This window comes from Notolepis coatsorum, assembly GCF_963971535.1.
Source record: "Notolepis coatsorum genome assembly, chromosome: 10".
In the NCBI taxonomy this organism is placed as follows: Eukaryota; Metazoa; Chordata; class Actinopteri; order Aulopiformes; family Paralepididae; genus Notolepis; species Notolepis coatsorum.
The window spans coordinates 71,829,467-71,850,997 of record NC_140174.1 but is presented as its reverse complement, the minus strand read 5'-3'; the positions used below and the strand labels follow the sequence as shown (position 1 = coordinate 71,850,997).

Genomic DNA, 21,531 nt, shown 5'->3' with positions numbered 1-21,531 from the left:
CACCCATATCCAAGCCGATATCGGACAGCTTTTTTAAAAGCAGGTGGTGATCGACCGTGTCGAAGGCTTTTGAGAGGTCGACAAAGAGGGTCGCGCAGTGCTTCCTCCTATCCAAGGCAGAGACTATATTGTTGGTTACAAGAGTGATAGCAGAGATTGTACTATGGCCAGGTCTGAAACCGGATTGGTGAGGACTAAGAATAGAGCTTATAGGCTTGAAAGGAAGCACTTCAATTGCGAACTGACTAAGGTCTCAAGTACTTTGGCCAAGCAAGGAAGGGTGGAGATTAGGGATGTCCCGATAAAAAAAATTTGCTCCCGATCCAATCCCGATCATGTGATTTTGAGTATCTACCGATACCGATCTTTCCCGATCCGATCAAAAAAAATATATATATATATATTTTTTTAAATCCCAATTTCTCACATTACATTCACCCTGAATGTTGACGTTATCCAGGTGAAAAGTTAACTTCATTCAAGCGAGGCATTGCAATCCTTGACATAAATCATTTGATGTATAATTAAATCAAAGGAAATGCGTTTGGGTCTGAGAGTGTGGCTGGTCTGCCGTTCTGCAGCTGGATACTATTGGTTTGTTTTGGCAAAATTCTTCTGCTCTGTGTGACAATAAATAAATGAATGATGATATGCAATTTGAAACCAAAACTAGGGCCTCAGTATGAGTTTAAGATGTGAACATGGTCATGTTTGTTGAATAAAAAAAATAAATAAAAAAAATAGTAAAAAAAATAAAATCCAGATTATTATCACGTGATCGGCCCCGATCACGTGATTGGATCGGGACATCCCTAGTGGAGATTGGACGATAGTTATCCAGATTATCTCTAACACCGCCCTTGTGTAAAGGGATGACTCGTGCAGACTTCCAGTTCAGTGGGAATGAGCCAGAAGAAATTGATAGATAAAAAATATGAGTTAACAGCTCTCTAATAATTGGCGCAGCTAATTTTATGAAAAAAGAGTCCAATTGATCCTCGCCCGTCGATGATTTAGGGTCTATGGATTCTAAAACTTTCAAGAGGGTCGAAAGGAGAAATGAGGGACATGATTCATGGGGAGAACATCATCAGAGACCTCCAGGGGAGGGAGACCTGGAAACAACCTATCAAATAGGTGACCAGCTTTAGCGAAGTGTTTATTAAAAACAAGGCGAATGTCATTCGGATTAGAGATCACGCAGTCATTTATCGTAATACTAAGGGGCAGAGTGCTAGAAGGCAGATTTTTGGTCAAATTAACTGCACCCCAGAACTTGGCAGGATTAGAATAGGAAGTGGTTACAAGATTTAAAAAGTAATCCGTTTTAGCTTTCCTTACAGCTGAAGTGCATTTATTTCTGAGCTGTCTAAATGACAGCCAGTGCTGGGGATCATGTGTGCATCTGGCACGGGACCAGGCATTATTCCTATCATTAAGGAGGGTAGACAGCTCATGAGTAACCCATGGCCATGAGCTAACCACCCTATCTTTGATCCCAGTCATTTTATATGGGGCGTGCTTATCTACAAAGCAATTAAATGCACATATAAAGGAGTTAAGAGCGTCCTCTATCTCATCGAATTGGCCCACGCAACTCCAATCCCAGTCATCCAGATCCCCCAGGAACTCCTCTGCAACAAACCTCTTAAAGTTCCTCTTAGAAACCAGCTGAGATGTAGTCTTTTTCACTTTTATATTTCTCACCCATGCAATGGGACAGTGGTCACTGACTCCCAATCATAGGCGGAGTTTGAACTTGACGCCAGGGGGTGCGACTGCTTGGCGAACGACACCTGCGCGCACGCCTTTATTTTATTATTTTAGCGTTTTTACAATGCCCTAACCCCTAATTTTTTATTTTATTTAGGTAGTACAGCAGCACACACACACACTCACACACACAGCACTACGGGGGATCATTTTTAACTGACTTACTCTTAATCATTGACAAAGTGACAAAGATAAAGAAGGAAATACTAAAAGAAAAAGACCACAACAAGTATATTGCTGCTCCACTAGACCACTTTACTGTACCAAACATGACATACAAAAATAACAAAATACTGTGCAACACTCTGCCAAGCGCACAGCCGTGCACACGTATGCATACAGTAGGTTGTCAAAGGCTGTACAAACAAAAGTGTCTCACGAGTCACGACTCTCACCTAGTGGAGAAGCAGGCGCCTTTTTTTGCGTCCATCATAAATGTCCACAATCTTCTCCGGTTCCAGCTTTGCCGTTATATCATTCTCAATGTTCAGAATGGACAGAGAAGAAAACCTTTTATCACCCATTGTTGATCGCAGCCAATTTCGGATCCTTCTCATGGCAGAGAAACTTCTCTCTGTGGTAGCAGATCCAATGGGTAGAGTGAGTGCCAACTGTAGCAACTTGTACAGATTTGGATAGCTGCCCTTTGTAACAGTCTTTTTAAGATGATCAAGTGAAACAACTGTGTCACAAGACGCCTTTACAAGATCCATCTCTGATCCAACCAGAATAGGGTTGATTTTCAGCGGCTGTGCATATTTTTCCAGGAGAGGTTCGATTCCTTTTTTGTCACATGTAAACACTGCTGGGTTGGTACCTGCGTGTCTGTCTGACTGACTCACTTCCGTCGCAAGTCATTACGAAAATAATATAATGTGACATGATTACTACTATAAAATGAATGTATTGTAAAACAAAACATAATAGAATTCAGATTTGTTTCTCACAATTATTATAATTTTATTAAAATAAAAATAATCTTGATTTTTTTTATTTTTTTTTAAGCAATTTCACCCCCGGCCACCAGGGGGTGCAATGCACCCCCTGCACCCCCATAAACTCCGCCCATGCTCCCAATGCAAAGACACCACTGGTATATTTGCTAGTCCTGTTGGTGAAGATTAGATCTAAAAGGGAGGATTTTGAGTAATCTTTGGGGTTTGGTCTGGTTGGTTCAGTAATTAGTTGTGATAAGTTGATGCTGCAGGTTTGATTTTTAAGCTGCAGAGAAACATCACTTAGCCAGTTGAGATTTAGGTCACCTAAAACGAGCAGTTCATCTTCACATGTGTCATGATGAATTGAAAATGGGGGACCCTGATGTAAACAAGACAAAAGTCTTTCTCTGGTTTGCATCCCCTTAACAATTGTGTGTATTGAGCCGTACTGTATTGTACCCATTCTACAATCTGTTAATAAAGTTTTCAATCAATCAATCAATCAAACCTCCACAACCTCTAGGCCAGTGGTTCTCACACCTTTTCATGTCAAGGACCAGTGGTGCAGTGCTGGGCAACCGCGTTCAAACGGCGTTTGGGCTTCGAAGTGTGCTCATCCTATTATTATGCAAAGTCTAGGTGATAAGTGCCTAGACTTTGCATAATAATAGGATACCGTTTGGCCTCCGCCCATATTACGACTGCACCCCTGTCAAGGACCCCCATATTGATACAATGTTGTCCCAGGGACCCCCGTCTGAGAAGATTTTAGTTGTTCCATACTGTATGATTTAATCCATTACTGTCTAATGTAGGTGGATAGATAACAGCAGAGAGGAGAATAGTCATTCTTATTCATTCTCTCATTCTACTAACTTCTAATGAAGAAATTACAAGTGAAATTAATCCCCATTTTGCCGTGGACCCCCTGGAACCCCCTCAAGGACCCCACTTTGAGAATCACTGATCTAGGCTACAGATTCAGATTCAGATTACTTTATTCACCATATTGTAAACACAAATGGAACCTGATACGACATTTCAGTGCATAACTTTTTTCACAAATAAGAATAACATAATAATAAATAATAATAAAGTGCAAAACAGGACAGAACAGTGAGACAACGATAAGACAATAAAGTGCAGTGGCCGGAGACATATTTACAGTGCAGCAGAAAGTACAAAATCCAAAAGTCCAGCCCTAGCAGCTCGCCATAGAGGGGGGGGGGTGGAGCAGGGGGACACCTGACTCGTTTACCAGGCGAGCTGCTGAGGGGAAGAAGCTGTGTGCCACCATCGCCCCCTAAACTAACCTTTCCCCTTTTAAACCCATCTTCACTCCTCCAGGATGCTGTACTGGGCGGACCGTGAGCACGTAGCCAAGATCGAGCACTCCTGGATGGATGGACAGCACAGGAAGGTCCTGGTCGCAGAGGGCCTGGGTTGGCCCACCGGTCTGTCAATCGACTACACCAACGGTGATAGGCTGTACTGGTCGGACTCCAAGGAGAGTCGCATAGAGTCTGTGTTACCTACTGGGGAGGATCGCAGAACTGCCCTCTACATAGGTAAAGAACTGCCCTCTACATAGGAAACAAACTGCCCTCTACATAGGTAAAGAACTGCCCTCTACATAGGTAAAGAACTGCCCTCTACATAGGTAAATAACTGCCCTCTACATAGGTAAAGAACTGCCCTCTACATAGGTAAAGAACTGTCCTCTACATAGGTAAAGAACTGTCCTCTACATAGGTAAAATGCCTTCTACATAGGTAGACTCTCTACATAGGTAGACTGCCCTCTATATGGGTAGCCTTCCCTCTACATAGGTACACTTCCCTCTACATAGGTAGACTTCCCTCTATATAGGTAAACTGCCCTCTATATAGGTAGACTGCCCTCTACATAGGTAGATTTCCCTCTACATAGGTAGACTGCCCTCTACATAGGTGGACTTCCCTCTACATAGGTACACTTCCCTCTACATAGGTAGTGTAACTGAGGGGTTACAAAACCCTGACTGTATTAAAGATTGTGATAGATTAAACCACTGCTAGGTATGTACTTTAATTACTGGCCAGACAGTACATCTAATATATGGCAGACACTCATAATAACACGGCACTGACAAAGAAATATCATTTGAGGGTATTTATTATTATGCAGTAAATGTTACAGATATGAGAATTAGGGTCGCGCTTGTATGGCGAAGAATAGGCATAAAGTCAGTCAGTAGCATAAGTCAATGGGAATAGAATAATTCCTACGATGGGGTACTAGGCTAACGCCGCCTGGCGTAGAATGGCAATTATAGAGGGCAACGCTGGTACCGCTGGAGACAATGGGGTTCCTCCCAGAGTTGTAAGTTCTGGAGGAGAGAGGAATGTTCGGATACTCAGTCTGATCAATTGAAGAAGAAGGGGATTCACGTACAGAAGCCAGTCCTTGTAATCCAAAACTCAGCATCAAAAGCAATAACTGTAATCCAATTGCCCAATAGCAATGATGATAGCCAGCTAGCCTCGGTCCATGAGGCCAGCCCGAATGTAGATCCTCACGGTGTTTAAATCCAAACGACAGTGGAGATTAACGATGCTCTTCTCCAGGTAGTACGTTCCACAATCAATATAATCCAACCAATACTGGTTCTGCAATCGCCGCCGTCGGTTCTCATGTGCACATGTCCAGTAGGTTCTCCGACTAGGCCTCCTTGTGTGCTGGTACCAATGTATTTAGTCCATGCGCACTGGCTAAGGTCCACTAGCTAAACGAACGAACTGCTGGGTAATGCTGCACACGAACGAACTGCTGTTGGCACGATACACAATAAATTAACGACTATTTACTTCACATTAAGCTAAGTCGAACTTGACGTTACTGCATTAAATCGGACACTTTTACTATTCACTTCGCACGTGGTTCTCAACGCTCTGTTAGACGCACTGCTTCTCACTTCACTGTTACCGAACTTGATGAACGTTGAACAGCTACTGTTCGCACCTGCCGCCGTATATATACTTAAGTGGCTATCTAGTGCCGAACCTCAGTTCTCGTCTCGAATCAATGCGCTGTCTCCGGGCATGTTGCGACATGTTTGAACCTGACTTTGGGGGCTTGCGGTCTGGCGCCGATAGCGTTATCCAATAAGGAAAGCGAATATTACTATGATTCAAACGCAGGCTTAAAGGGATATACCGTGTATATATAAATAATATACAAGGTATATAAAACAATAAATGTAGATTCTCAGCTTTAATCTGGCCCTTCACAACAGGTAGACTTCCCTCTATATAGGTAAACTGCCCTCTATATAGGTAGACTGCCCTCTACATAGGTAGACTGCCCTCTAGGACATAGAATACATTTCAGCTGGTGCGGCCGGGTAGTGCAGCGGACTAAGCGTCTGTCTTCTACCACCACAGAGACAGTGGGATCGAATCCAGCTGTGGTGCTTCTGGGTTGGCCGACCGTCCGTACTAACACAATTGGCAGTGTTAGAGGGTGGGAAACCCGGCGAGGGTGGGTCCTGGTCGTTGTAAACAGCGACTCCTACAGTTTGGTCTGGGCGCCTGCACAGCAAGGGAAGGATCTAAGAGAGGTAGTGTGACCTTCCACACGTTACACTCTCCCAGAGAGTCCGCGCTGCCAGGTGAAAAGAAGCGGTGGGCTGGGTACACATGTGTCGGAGGAAGCATGTGATAGTCTCCGCCCTCCCGGACTGACGGTAGGGGGTAGAGTGCGCAACGACCAGGAAGGGGATTGGGAATTGGCATAACGACTGACACTGGGATGGGAGAAAAACGAAAAAATAGAAGGAGGAATTTATTTTAAAGAAAATACATTTCAGCCCATTTCTCCCTTTTAATTCACATGTTTGTGTACTTTATTTGTTAGGAGAGTGTTGTAAAGCCTCTACACTCATGTTACTGCTTCATTATCTGAAAAGCTTTGTCTGCATTTATTACATCGGCCAAATCAATATACAATTTTGAAATCTGCCTAAAAAAACATATCTAATGAAAATAACTATAATAATGGAGATAGATGTATGTAACAAAAATAAATCACAAAATAATACGTGGCTCTGTTTTAAAAGTATAAACCCTGTGTATTGTTTTGGACTCATTCATTTGAAGTTATAAACCCTGTGCATTGTTTTGGACTCATCTAGACGTGCAGAACCCGTTCAGTGTGAGCGTGTTTGAGGACCACATTTACTGGAGCACCCAGGAGAAAGGGGAGGTGTACCGTCAGGACAAGTTTGGCCGCGGCACCAAGACCAAGCTGCTGACGGCCGGACCGTGGCTCACTCAGATCTCTGTCTACCAGCAGCAGAGATACAACTCCATAGACAGTTAGTTACACACACACACACACACACACACACACACACACACACACACACACACACACACACACACACACACACACACACACACACACACACACACACACTCACATGCACCCACCCACACTCTCTGTATCTCTCACTCACTCAAATTAGATTAGTTTAGATTAAAATGTATTGTCATTGTACAGCACAAGTAGCTACAGTACAATGAAAATAAGTTGGTGATTACATTTATAAAATTTTATTATTGTGTAGTACAGTGATACAGGTATAAAAATACACTATGGTAGAAGCTATACTGGCCAGTGGTATAACTAATAGTAATAAGAGTAGGTATGGGATATATACAGATATAGATATAGTATACTCTACTGTCGTATCGTATGTCTTGTACTATCCTGTAAGGTCATATTGTCATTATACATACGTGTATCAGTACGTATGTAAAACTCTTCTGCACCAACATTCCCCAGACAAACCTCACTACATGTATTACACGTGAAGAGTCCGTGTAGTGTTACATGTTTGTGACGCCTCTCCAGTGAAGAGTGTGTGTAGTGTTACATGTTTGTGACGCCTCATCAGTGAAGAGTCTGTGTAGTGTTACATGTTTGTGCTGCCTCTCAGTGAAGAGTGTGTGTAGTGTTACATGTTTGTGCTGCCTCTCCAGTGAAGAGTCTGTGTAGTGTTACATGTTTGTGCTGCCTCGTCAGTGAAGAGTGTGTGTAGTGTTACATGTTTGTGACGCCTCGTCAGTGAAGAGTGTGTGTAGTGTTACATGTTTGTGACGCCTCTCCAGTGAAGAGTCTGTGTAGTGTTACATGTTTGTGCCGCCTCTCCAGTGAAGAGTCTGTGTAGTGTTACATGTTTGTGCTGCCTCGTCAGTGAAGAGTGTGTGTAGTGTTACATGTTTGTGCTGCCTTGTCAGTGAAGAGTGTGTGTAGTGTTACATGTTTGTGCTGCCTCGTCAGTGAAGAGTGTGTGTAGTGTTACATGTTTGTGCTGCCTCGTCAGTGAAGAGTGTGTGTAGTGTTACATGTTTGTGACGCCTCGTCAGTGAAGAGTGTGTGTAGTGTTACATGTTTGTGCTGCCTCGTCAGTGAAGAGTGTGTGTAGTGTTACATGTTTGTGATGCCTCTCCAGTGAAGAGTGTGTGTAGTGTTACATGTTTGTGACGCCTCTCCAGTGAAGAGTCTGTGTAGTGTTACATGTTTGTGCTGCCTCTCCAGTGAAGAGTCTGTGTAGTGTTACATGTTTGTGACGCCTCTCCAGTGAAGGGTCTGTGTAGTGTTACATGTTTGTGACGCCTCTCCAGTGAAGAGTGTTATGACTTGTTGTACAGAACTCGCTTTGGATAAAAGCGTCAGCTAAATGACTAAATGTAAATGTAAATGAGTCCATGTAGTTACATGTTTGTGATGCCTCTGCAGTGAAGAGTCCCTGTAAGGGGGGCTGTAGCCACCTGTGTCTGCTGCGGCCGGGAGGCTACAGCTGCGCCTGCCCACAGGGCACCAGCTTCGCCACCGGAAGCAACACCCAGTGTGACGCAGGTGAGAATGTTTTACTCTTTATTTACTATACAATGGGAGATCATCAAATCAAATGTATTTGTAAGGCCCGACAACACACGTCAATGTCCCCATGGGCCGGACACGTCTTCTTTAAACAAGTCAAGAAGAAATATCACAGTGAATCAAGAACAAAACAAAAACACCATGAAGTCCACATTTTTTTGGAATAAATCAAATAAATGAATGCAACACTCCCAGACATACCCCACGCGAAGGTAAGGAAAAACTCACTAAAGCCTAGCAATAGGAAACAAATATAATAATAAAATAAAAAGATATTTAGATGATTGGATTGAGGAATATATATAATTATCTATCTATCTATCTATCTATCTATCTATCTATCTATCTATCTATCTATCTATCTATCTATCTATCTATCTATCTATCTATCTATCTATCTATCTATCTATCTATCTATCTATCTATCTATCTATCTATCTATCTATCTATCTATCTATCTATCTATCTATCTATCTATCTATCTATCTATCTATCTATCTATCTATCTATCTATCTATCTATCTATCTATCTATCTATATATATATATATATATATATCTGTCTAGCTCTGTCTAAAACTGTAAATCTTTTGACGTGAAGATTTTTCTTTTTCTTATATCAAATCCATGAAGAAAATAATTTAGACAGATTGCTCCATCATCATTATGTGTGTTGGAGTTTCAGCTTGTATTTTGAATTGTTGACAACCCTGATTAATGTCATTATAGGGCTTTCAGATTAGTAACATCGTTATTTTGTCTGAATGTCTTCAGGTTTTGACCCGCCACCAACCATGCCGCCACCATGCCAGTGTCTAAATGGTGGAATATGCTATTTTGACGACGACAAGGCTCTCTGCAAGTGAGTGTTTTCCTTTAGGTAAACTCTTAAACTGTAATTCTAGCTGGTCCTGAATAGTTTGATGTTTAACTTTTGAATCATCATACAGACATTACAAAAAGCACTGAAGTCAGAGTCTACAGGAAATTAAGAGAAATGTAAGACAAAACGGAAACAAATGAGATCTGAGATTAATCTAAGTTTTTGGTTTTAAGGGAAGTGTATTTTAATTTATTTTTAACTTTTGGGAAATGTTTTACTGCTGTGGTTTAAACTACACACTCCCTGTGTTCGATACTATTAGGAAATCTACAAATGACATATTGGAGGCACCTTTGTCTTACCCCATTTGAAATCATTAGCATAGTAACAAGAGAGGCTAATGGCGGATGGCGCCGTTTTAACCGCAGTTGACAATACTCTTGGTGGTGGCAAAGGCAATCAACTTGATTGCTACTGTTACGACCCAGGCCTCTGACTCATCCAAATAATTATAAATGTGTCTAGGGGTAATATAATTATGCCCAAACAACGCAAAACTAAGGAGGGGATCCCGAGACACAGCTGCATGCACTCAGCAATCAGCTTCAAATGTATATCCTCCCATCAGTCATGTGATACTCTCCATATCACTTCCTATAAAATACCATTAAAAGTCTACAAAGGACTGCTTTCTTTCAACTCTGTAACATCTCCAGACTCCGCCCATCTCTGTCCCAATCAAACACTGAAACCCTGGTCCACTCATTCGTCACATTCCGGATCGACTACTGCAACACTCTCCTCACCGGCCTTCCCACCAAACTCCTCAACAGACTCCAAATCATCCAGAACTCTGCTGCCAGGATCATCACCCGCACCAACTCATCCAACCACATCACCAACCAACCACATAAATGATTACACTGAAACAGTGCTGGACTTTGTTGGTACACTGGTAGAAGAAACAATCCCCTCCACCACAATTAGAGTTTTCCCAAACCAAAAGCCGATGGTAGATAAATCCGTCCGTGAGGCTCTGAAAGCGTGCACCTCAGCCTACAACGCTGGGCTTGTGACAGGCAACATGAACGAGCACAGGGCGGCGAGATACAACGTAAGGAGGACAGTAATAGAGGCAAAAAGGCGATACAGGGATAAGGTGGAACTTCAATTTGAACAGGCTGATTCCAGAGCAGTGATGCCACTAACGCGTTACTAAGTAACGCGTTATTGTAATCTGATTACTTTTCCCCGAAAATAGTAATCTAACGCGTTAATCTTTACAAGCCAGTAATCTGATTGCAGTTACTTGTCCAAGTGGCTGTGCGTTACTATTTCGTTACTATCTCATCATAATGCAGGCGGAATGCAGTATTTTCTTTCGTTTCCGACAGTCAAATATACGTTTGGAGAGCTTTTCCTAGTATTGGGCAGTGACGTCACAGCACGCAACCTCGCGTGTTGATCCATGCTGGTGGGCGCGGATGTTATTGTTATTATCAGGCTGACCTAAACTGCGAGCTAGCAGGGAGACGCTCGCGCTGGTAACGCTTTCTTGCACTGGAAGTTCACTAGTCTACTTAACGTTTGTGTCAGCTAAGCCGGGTGAAAAAAACATTCACTTTGCGGAGGAAACAAAATACTGTCTACCGCATATGGAATATACAGCACAGCACGACCATCGACTTCTACAGGACTCGGAGTGTCGGAGGTGCACCAGCCAAACAGTATGTTCCACCTTTGAGTTAAACATCTTTTGCATTGCACTATTCATGAACATGGAACACCATACTGCAGTATGTAGGTTGTCAGTACAGCTACATATCAGCCTACATTTGGTGTTATTGACCATTTATCTTTTGTGAAATCTATAGATCTATAGATTGATTGATTGATTGAAAAGTTTATTAACAGATTGCAGAAAGGGTACAGTACAGTACAGCTCAATACATACAATTGTTAAGGGGATGCAGACCAGAGAAAGACTTTCGTCTTGTTTACATCAGGGTCCCCCATTTTCAATTCATCATAACGACACACACGACATAGAGATAGACAGTACTGCTACATCTATACATTTATGACATACCAGATTTGCAAATACAGTACTGTTTGTGATACAAAAAGTGAGTGTATCATCTTCATCAGTCTCCTCCCTCCCTCTGTCCATGCATTCATTTGGGGGCATTTGAGTGGCTCAGTGTTCTGGGGTGCATTTCAAAAGTGTCTCATGACCCCTCGTCACCAGGATTGGTAGGATTACTCTATTTAAATGTATTCCGTTACAATTACAAATGACCTGTTGAAAAATACATTCAGTCCTGCAAATTTTGCATAAAACGCCTGTTGATTGCATACCCAAAGTAAATTGAAAGCTATTCTTGAACCATTTATAGCACATACCTGAGTCTGGCCTCTTTTGAAAGGAAACATTCTGAATTTTCTAATAGTTTGATTGATTGATTGATTGATTGATTGATTGAAAACTTTATTAACAGATTGCAGAATGGGTACAGTACAGTACAGCTCAATACATACAATTGTTAAGGGGATGCAGACCAGAGAAAGACTTTCATCTTGTTTACATCAGGGTCCCCCATTTTCAATTCATCGTAACATATATGACATACATGACATACAGATAGACAGTACTGCTACATCTATACATTTATGACATACCAGATTTGCAATTACAGTACTGTTTGTGATACAAAAAGAGTCCAGAAAGATAGGCCTACATGCCCTATTAGTACATTTTACTCAAACTGAGTACATTTTACTCAATTTCTTTGTCATTCTTATGTTGTGGCAGCAGCAGGGGGGACGACTTCGTAACCTAGTTACTTTCAAAGTAACTAAGTTACTCTGATAATCAAGTAATCAGTAAAGTAACTAAGATTACTTTTTAAAGGAGTAATCAGTAATCAGTAATCAGATTACTTTTACAAGTAATCTGTGGCATCACTGTTCCAGAGGTATGTGGCAGGGCCTCAAAACGATGACAGATTACAAAGGCACCTCCCCCAAGCTGAACAATGATATCTCCCTGGTGAATGAGCTCAATACCTTCTATGCAAGGTTTGAGGCTGTGGATAACAACATCAGCCTACAGACCACTTCAATAGAGAGGGGAGCCACTGCCGGTGGAGACTCAGTGTTCAGGATAACAACATGAGGTGAGGAGGACCTTTAAGAAAGTGAATATCAGGAAGGCAGCAGGACCGGATGGTATCCCCGGCCGCGTCCTAAAAGTCTGTGCTGACCAACTGGCCCCGGTATTCACTGACATATTCAACCTGTCCTTAGAACAGTCCGTCATCCCCACCTGTCTGAAAAAGTCCACCATTATCCCTGTACTGAACAAATCCACGCCTGCTTGCCTCAACGACTATCGCCCTGTAGCTCTCAACTCCATAGCCATGAAGTGCTTTGAGAAACTAGTGAAGGGCTACATCTGTTCCTCCCTTCACAACACCTTGGACCCCCTGCAATTTGCATACCGCCCCAACAGGTCCACGGAGGACGCCATAGCCCATGTGCTGCACACAGCAGCATCACACCTGGACAAAAGGCAGGGGAACTATTCTTAGGGGAGAATGCTATTCATCGACTACAGCTCAGCATTCAATACCATAGTCCCCTCCAAACTCGTAGCCAAGCTCAGGGACCTGGGCTTGAACTATGACCTCTGCCAGTGGGTCTTGGACTTCCTGACAGGAAAACCCCAGGTGGTGAGAGCAGGCAACTGCACCTCCTCATCCATCACTCTCAACACAGGGGCCCCCCAGGGCTGTGTTCTGAGCCTCCTCTACTCGCTGTACACACATGACTGTGTGGCACAGCAGAACAACAACACAATTATCAAGTTTGCTGACAACACAGTCGTGGTGGGCCGGATCTCTGCAAACGACGAGAGAGCCTACCTGGAAGAGGTAGAGGACCTGGCGCGGTAGTGTCGGGAGAACAGCCTCTCCCTGAACGTCAGCTAAACGAAAGAGATGATTGTGGACTTTAGAAGGTCAGGGGCCAGGGACTACAGCCCCCTCAGCATCGACGGGGCACCGGTCGAGAGAGTGAACAGTTTTAAGTACCTCTGAGTCACATATCCGAGGACTTGACATGGACCACACACATTGACAGTGTAGTGAAGAAGGCACGGCAACGCCGCTACTTCCTTAGGTGCCTAAGGAAGTTCAAAGTGAGTCAGAAGATCCTTAAGAACTTCTACTCATGCACAATAGAGAGCATCCTGACATAACGTAACATCATCTCCTGGTTTGGGAATAGCATCGCACAAGACCGCAGCAGACTACAGAGAGTGGCCCGTTCAGCCGAACACACAATTGGAGGTGGGCTTCCCACTCCAAGGGCCAAGGCTAAGAGAATAATCAAAGACTCTAGTCACCCAAACAACTGCTTCTTTGAACTGCTGCGGTCAGGAAAGCGCTACCGGAGTCTTATGGCCAGTACAGAGAGACTCAGAAGGAGCTTCTATCCCCAGCCCATCAGGATGCTCAATGACAATGACGTTGATATGTAACAACCCATCATCTACAATCTGTTAATAAAATGTTCAATCAATCAATCAATCAAACATACCTCCACATGTAGACACTCACTTTAAACAAACACTCACCTTATCACTCACTTTACTCACTTTAGACACTTTAACACACTTTATATTGATCTATTATTAACACTTTAAGGACCAGCCACGAGTTAACTCGTGTTTCGATTCCACCCGTTGAGGACCAGAGCCACGAGTTAACTCGTGGCAAGTTGTTATTGTTTTATTCCATATTAATAAACGGATCAAGATCCCGGATCGACTCTGCAGATTTACCCGCCAGATTTAAATCGGCGACATGCAATACCGGCCAGATCCTCTTAGGGGCGCCATCGCTCCACTGCAGTATCATTGAGGCCGAATGGGGGAAAAAAATGTTTACTGTCTGGGGCGTTTCATATGAGCCTGGATCCCAGCCGAACATCCTCCATCTTTGAACACGTTACGGAATGCATATTTCAGCCTGGAATAATGGGATTTATGATCAGCCAATGGACATATCGATCTACCAGATGCCGATGAATAATGACGAAATGCTATTATTATGGACAGTCTATATACAAAAGGGACGTCTACCCTGTAAATAAGGTAACGGCTATTGGTAAATGAGAGAAATATTATACAGTAATGTAGTTCTAATGATGCTTTTCTATAGATGATAACTTATTTGATATAATAAAGGAATACTTAATTGATATTTGATATTATAATAATCAGGATAAGATTTCTAAAGTTCTAACGATTACAGATTTATTACAGATATGGATCCATACAAGTATGCAAAAACAATAGTCAAAAGATAATTATGTGAATAAGTAAGTAGAAGTAAGAGCAAGTGAAGTAACAAGTGACATGGTGACTTATTAATAATAATAATAATAATAATAATAATAATAATAATAATAATAATAATAATAATAATAATAATAATAATAATAATAATAATAATAATAATAATAATAATAATAATAATAATAATAATAATAATAATAATAATAATAATAATAATAATAATAATAATAATAATAATAATAATAATAATAATAATAATAATAATAATAATAATAATAATAATAGATTGGATTTAAAGAGAGAAGCGCCTTTCTCAGACTCAAGGACACTGTACAAGGAGAGAGAAGCTATATAAAAGAACGGGTAAAAAAAAATGAATATATGTGTATAGTAACAACAACAACAACAACAACAACAACAACAACAACAACAAAAAATTAAAAAAAGGAAGCAAGGTGCTGTCTAATTGGATGAAACGGTAACACGAACATTAACAAAAACAACGGGATCTGTGGCTTAACTAACAGACCTTTGACCTTGCATGCAAAGATGTTCATTGTTGTATATTACATACAGGATAATATATTCATATGTAAACTAGATGCATAAAAGAGACATAAAGATAATATAGAAATTATTATTGATATGATATAGATATTATATAGATACGATATTACCAGATGTGTAGAATTCACATACTCGCAAGTATTTAGGTCCAAATCACAGAAGCCTCCCTTTAACACCAGTCTTGAGCTGAGGAAGTTTGGATAAAAGCGTCCACCACCAAATACAGTAACGTATGTATGAGTCTTGGTCCGAAGGAAATTACTCAAGCGCATGGATATTGGGCAACCACTTGATTATTAACAACCATAGAAGATTAACATTAATAAATGTTGAGTCTTCTATAGTAATTAATACATTGGTTGTAGTAATAGTAGTTTTTTATTCAGTCATCACACACAATACAAATATGCACAATCATGCTAGACTGTCAATGGTCTTTGATTTTTGGCAGTGAGTGAAAGGGTACAGGGCAGGCTGAAGCATAATGCTTATATATGATAAGATATCCACGTCTCTGAGTGGATCTCGGCCTGTCTGTCCGACATCTCCGCCTGGATGACGACCAACCACCTCAAACTGAACCTAAGCAAAACAGAATTGCTCCACCTGCCGGCCAAATCCTCCCCCCTGACCGACCTTTCCATCACAGTCGAGAATGCAGCTGTGACCGCGTCCCCGACCGCCAAGAACCTTGGTGTTGTCCTCGACGACCAGTTGAACTTCTCTGCTCACATCGCAGCGACAACCAGAACCTGCAGATTCCTCCTGAGCAATGTCAGAAGCAGGGACGTGCACAGGACTTTAGAGGGGCAGGTGCTCAAAGGCTGAAAAGGGCCCTTTTCGGGCGGGGGGGCCCCCTTTTTATGCTTTTTGGGGGGTTTTGGTGATGAAATATTGAATATTGAACTATAATAATCAGTGCAGGAGCTCACTTATCCTTGAAAGACACTTTTATCACTGACTTAAAAGGCCCATACATCTCCATAAATGTTCAGGGGGGAGGGAATAAGTGCTTACTCTACAGACCCCAAGAAGTGCTGTATATTCTGTATTGTTTAATATAAATGCATTTTTTATTCCAATCCCGATTTGTATTTGAGATTCCCAAATCCCATCGGACTTGACTTCTTCGTGTCCCTCAATGAGTGTAATACCAGCATTCAACTGTATGCGCCACAGCGGTTTCTATCATCATCATCATCACCACCCACGCTATGCATAAAATATATAGGTCCGCGGAGGCACGCTGAGGAGGCCGTGCAAACTGCAATGGAATATGGGGCATCTCTCTTTCTTTACCTAATATTTTGATTCTATCCTGACATTTTTCAGTTGGAAGGGCAGTCTATATGCGTAACAAAAAAAAAGAAAAAAAATAATATATATATTTTTTTCAAAAAGGGCACTTTTTTGATGAGGCTCAAAAAGGCAGGTGCTCAAGCACCCCTTGGCCTCTATGTGTGCACGTGCCTGGTCAGAAGGATCCGCCCCTTCCTGACAAAAGAAGCCACCCAACTCCTCGTCCAATCAACAGTCATCTCCTGCCTCGACTACTGCAACGCACTGCTCGCTGGCCTCCCGGCCACTGTTACCAAGCCTCTTCATGTCACCCCACTTCTTAGGGACCTGCACTGGCTCCCCATTGCTGCACGAATCCGCTTCAAGGCCCTCGACCTAGCATACCGTGCGGCAAATGGAACCGTTCCCGCCTACCTCCGGTCAATGGTCTCCAACTACACACCCTCAAGACCCCTACGCTCTGCATCTTCTGGCCGCCTCAGACCTACTCCTATCCGAGCTCCGGGAGGGTCATCAAGGAGAAGCTGCCTATTCTCAGTCCTTGCCCCACAATGGTGGAATGAACTACCCACCCCAGTTAGAACAGCCGAAACCCGTCCAATCTTTTGCCGTCGACTAAAGACGCACTTCTTCAACCATTATCTGGGGGGAAAAAAATATACTCAGCTGATAGAGTTGTGCCCTTCCTGATGACTTGTCGTACAGAACTTGTAAGTCGCTTTGGATAAAAGCGTTAGCTAAATGACTAAATGTAAATGTAAATGTGTTCAATTATTTTGTCAGGTGTCCTCCAGAATGGGAAGGAGACTACTGCCAGACAGATGTATTTGCAGCCGTCGTATCCTCAGGTACATACGGTTAAACACAGTTTATTGTACGAGCAGAATTAGATTAAATTACACTCTATTTTCAGCATCTGTGGGTGAACAGCATGTCAAAATATGTTACTTATCAACACAACAGATGAAGAGGCTGGTTCCAAAATGAAAATTCCAATAATTTGGGAATTTCTGACACCTGAGAGAGCTAGATAGACATACACACACACACACACGCACACACACACACACACACACACACACACACACACACACACACACACACACACACACACACACACACACACACACACACACACACGCATACACACACGCATACACACACATACACACACACACACACACACACACACACACACACACACACACACACACACACACACACACACACACACACACACACACACACACACACACACACACACACACACACACACACACACCAACCCACTCCCCCCTCCTTCCGTAAATGGCGCTGCCTATGACGGCTGCCAGTCTGTTTGCGGTGGTGAATATGCATATGTTTGTCTCAAAGCTCTGTACCATTATTACTATCTAAAATGTAATAATTGTGGAATATTACTGTAATGAGCTGTATGTGTATGATCCAAGCGTCCTATGATCCTCATAGGAGCATAACAGAAAAAAGCATTCCATGTGAAGGTATTCTGTATCTTTGCATGTCAACTAATAAAGAAACTTGAACTTGAAACTTGAACACACACACACACACCCAGAATCTGGAGCAGGTACAAAAACTCTTATTCAAGTTGATTTATAGAACCATAGAGAAGAATAAATCATTGAGAAGTAGCCACCAGGTATGGGGGAGGGGGTTGGGGTAGTTCTGAGTGGCAGGCAGGTAGTCCGGTTTCCATAGTGCTGAATAGACATCTTTCACAGCAGCCTTTTTGATGTGTCAAGGCAAGTTATTACAGGTGTAATTAATAATGTTAATCATGGTTCAAATCAAATCAGATCAGATTAATTTATTTAAGCCCGAAATCACAAGGTAATGCACCCATGGGCTGTACAAGAAATCACAATAAGGCGGCTGGGTGGCGCAGCGGTCTAACCGCTCGTCACCAACGCGTGAGACACCGGTATCGAATCCGGCTGTCAGCGTTGCCTCCAGCTTGGGCCGGCCGTCATACTGACTCAATTGGCAGAGTCAGCGGGAGGGGAGTCGATGGGTGGTAATCTGGTCGTTGTAAACAGCGACTCCTACAGGTCGGTCAGGGCGCCTGCACAGCAAGGACAGGTGAAAAGAAGTGGCTGGCTGACTCTGCATGTATCGGAGGGGACATGCGATAGATTCTTCAACACTCCCTACGACCGACCAGTGGGGGGAACATGCGAGCAACGATCAAGACAGGGGAGGGGGGAATTGGCACGACTAAATTGGGATGGGAGAAAAACAGAAAAAGAAGGAGAAAAAGTGAAAAAAAAAAAAAAAAAAACATCACAATAAATCAAGATCCAAATATGTGACACTCCCAGACATTCCCCAACGAAGGTAAGGAAAAACTCACTAAAAACCTACAGTAGCAATGGGGGGGGGGGGGGGGGGGAAGCACCACAGGCGATGTGGAGGAGAGAAACCTTAAATGGGCCATTCAAAGGGGGATCCCCCGTACTTGGATGTCAGTGATAATATAGTGTTGCTATGGATGATCGATGGGTGGAGAATAAAACAGGCGAATAGTTGGTATGTATAATACACACGGAAACTGAGCACTGGTATGAATGTAAGATAAAGGCTAAATGTCAAGGCTCGGAGCTCAACATATCAGAGTCATATTCCATTTGGATCAATGTATGCGTGTATGTATTACGCTCGGATCCATTTGAAGTACGGGGGCGACGTAGAGAAGATCGCACCACCTAGGCCATCACCACGAGACATCCACCACCTTGGCCATCACCATGAGATAGATATCCACTCACAGGGAGACAGGGAGACGAGGACAGGGGTTAGAGAGTTCCCGTGTTTGTAGTGGGCGGACATGGGAGCAATAGATACATGTAGTAAGCATAATGAATAGAATATAAGTACTTAGCCCAGCAATGAAGTAGAGCAGGCATGGTTTAGACGTTGTAGGTCAGACAAAAGACGGTATGAAGCTGATCCATGACCTCAGTGGTGCTCATAACCAATATGGGGTAGAACAGTCACTGCAAATTGTGTGGTTCCACTCCATTTAGGTGTTCCAGTGACAGGGCCCTTTATTGTGCATGATGCTCACTCACCTAAATGGAATGGAAACCTAATTAATGTTATTAGTTACTACGTTTACCCTGCCTCGACACATAAAAATGGCCACTGTGAAACAGGTTGATTCCCTTGCCCTCTGGGTGCCTGTCGCTCCTGGGGAGCGGAGCTTTGGAGAGGCTGTGTACCGTCACATGCCAAACATCACTCAAATAATTTCAACGTGAAAGTAAAACTCTAACAATCTATGGATCGTTATTGAAGTCGTGATCAATCTTTTGTCACATTGTTTTCTGTATTTGTGAAGCATTGAACAATGAAAATAAAGGCGGGTAGTCATTTTTCCAAAATGAGACAACACAGCAGTTTGGAAGGAAACTCTCGAGAACAATGTATGCGGTGTTGCTCATCTTTAACCATGTGTTGTGTTAAGTTAAACAAAACCAATTTTTTTTACATTTAAATAAAAAAAATAATTACACACCTTTTTTAATTAACCTGTTCCACACGATGTGAAAATCCGCATAAAATATATACCTAGGTAAATGGAATATTGCTCCACTTCTACAAGGGCTATTTGCTTATTCTTGGTATCTAGGTACATCTATGGACCTCAGGGAATGTATTCACAGTGTCAGAAATATTGTGTCTATTACTAGGCTTGCTTAAATTGTGATGAAACAAAGGAGAATATGAATTATGATTTTTCTTTGCATCTTTGACAGTGAATAACACCATGATAATAATGACCAAACTTGTTCAGTACCCTCTTGAGATCATGTGTACAAAAAATCTAAGGAAATTAATAATGGGAAGATGATAAAACCGAAGGTTCTGTAGATACAGTACTAAATTCTCTCATCCGGACCAATGCAATTTGAAATATTATTATAGAGTATAGAATAGATGCTTATACATTACCTTATTATAGCCAATTTGCACATTTATATATATATACATATATTATCTTTCAAATGCCCAAGTTCAATTTGGATTTAGTATCACCAGGCGTGCATAAGAGCAGATAATGATATCTACTGTAATCTAGTGTACTTTTTTATTTTCCCCACAGTGCAAACGTTTTGAAACTAATTTCAGATCTAATTGTTCCTACATGCTAACAATAGGGAGGAGAAACTAACTGCATTTCAATATTTGTCAAAAACGTTACCTTTTGTGGCTTATTATCGCGAATCATAACAATTATTGATATGATTCATTCAGAACGCTGAACTTTGAACCACGACAGTATGTGACAGGAAGTGTAGTTCGGAAAAATACGCAAAAATACTACAATTCCCATGGTTCAAAATGTCCATTTCCGGTTTCCGGCTTGGCTGCTAGACGATCGAAAATCGAAAACTTAAAACTATCTACTGGCACTTTTAACCTATTGCTAAACTAACGTATTGATGATAATATGCATTCTACATGCTTTTGTGACATGTTAGTGATGTTAATACTTGAAAACGTTTGATTTAAAAATCGCTAAAAATATGCAACACTAATAAAATATAGATCTATGATCATAATGTCATTTTGGGGTCGGTACCGACCCAAAGGGGTGGAACAGGTAAGAGTGTGAGGTACATGTTAATACTATTTGTAATGGGTCAACTTGAAGCTAATGACCTATATAGTAGTCACTACTTCCCCAGTCACCCACCATCTATCCCTCCCTCCATCTCTCCCTCCCTCCATCTCTCCCTCCCACGGTCTCTCCCTCCCTCCATCTCTCCCTCCCTCCATCTCTCCCTCCCACGGTCTTTCCCTCCCATGGTCTCTCCCTCCCACGGT

General features: G+C 42.2%; 1 protein-coding gene across 1 annotated transcript in view; it reads left to right on the top strand.

Moving 5' to 3' along the window:
* The window catches only part of lrp2b (low density lipoprotein receptor-related protein 2b), a gene marked incomplete at its 5' end in the record, with an annotated part of 304,974 nt that overhangs the window by 242,268 nt on the left and 41,175 nt on the right, over positions 1–21,531 (top strand). The window contains 5 exons of the mRNA XM_084323212.1: positions 4,059–4,279; positions 6,883–7,065; positions 8,493–8,612; positions 9,410–9,497; positions 17,467–17,531. Coding sequence (XP_084179338.1) covers positions 4,059–4,279; positions 6,883–7,065; positions 8,493–8,612; positions 9,410–9,497; positions 17,467–17,531 — 677 coding nt within the window. The remainder of the gene's footprint in view (positions 1–4,058; positions 4,280–6,882; positions 7,066–8,492; positions 8,613–9,409; positions 9,498–17,466; positions 17,532–21,531) is intronic.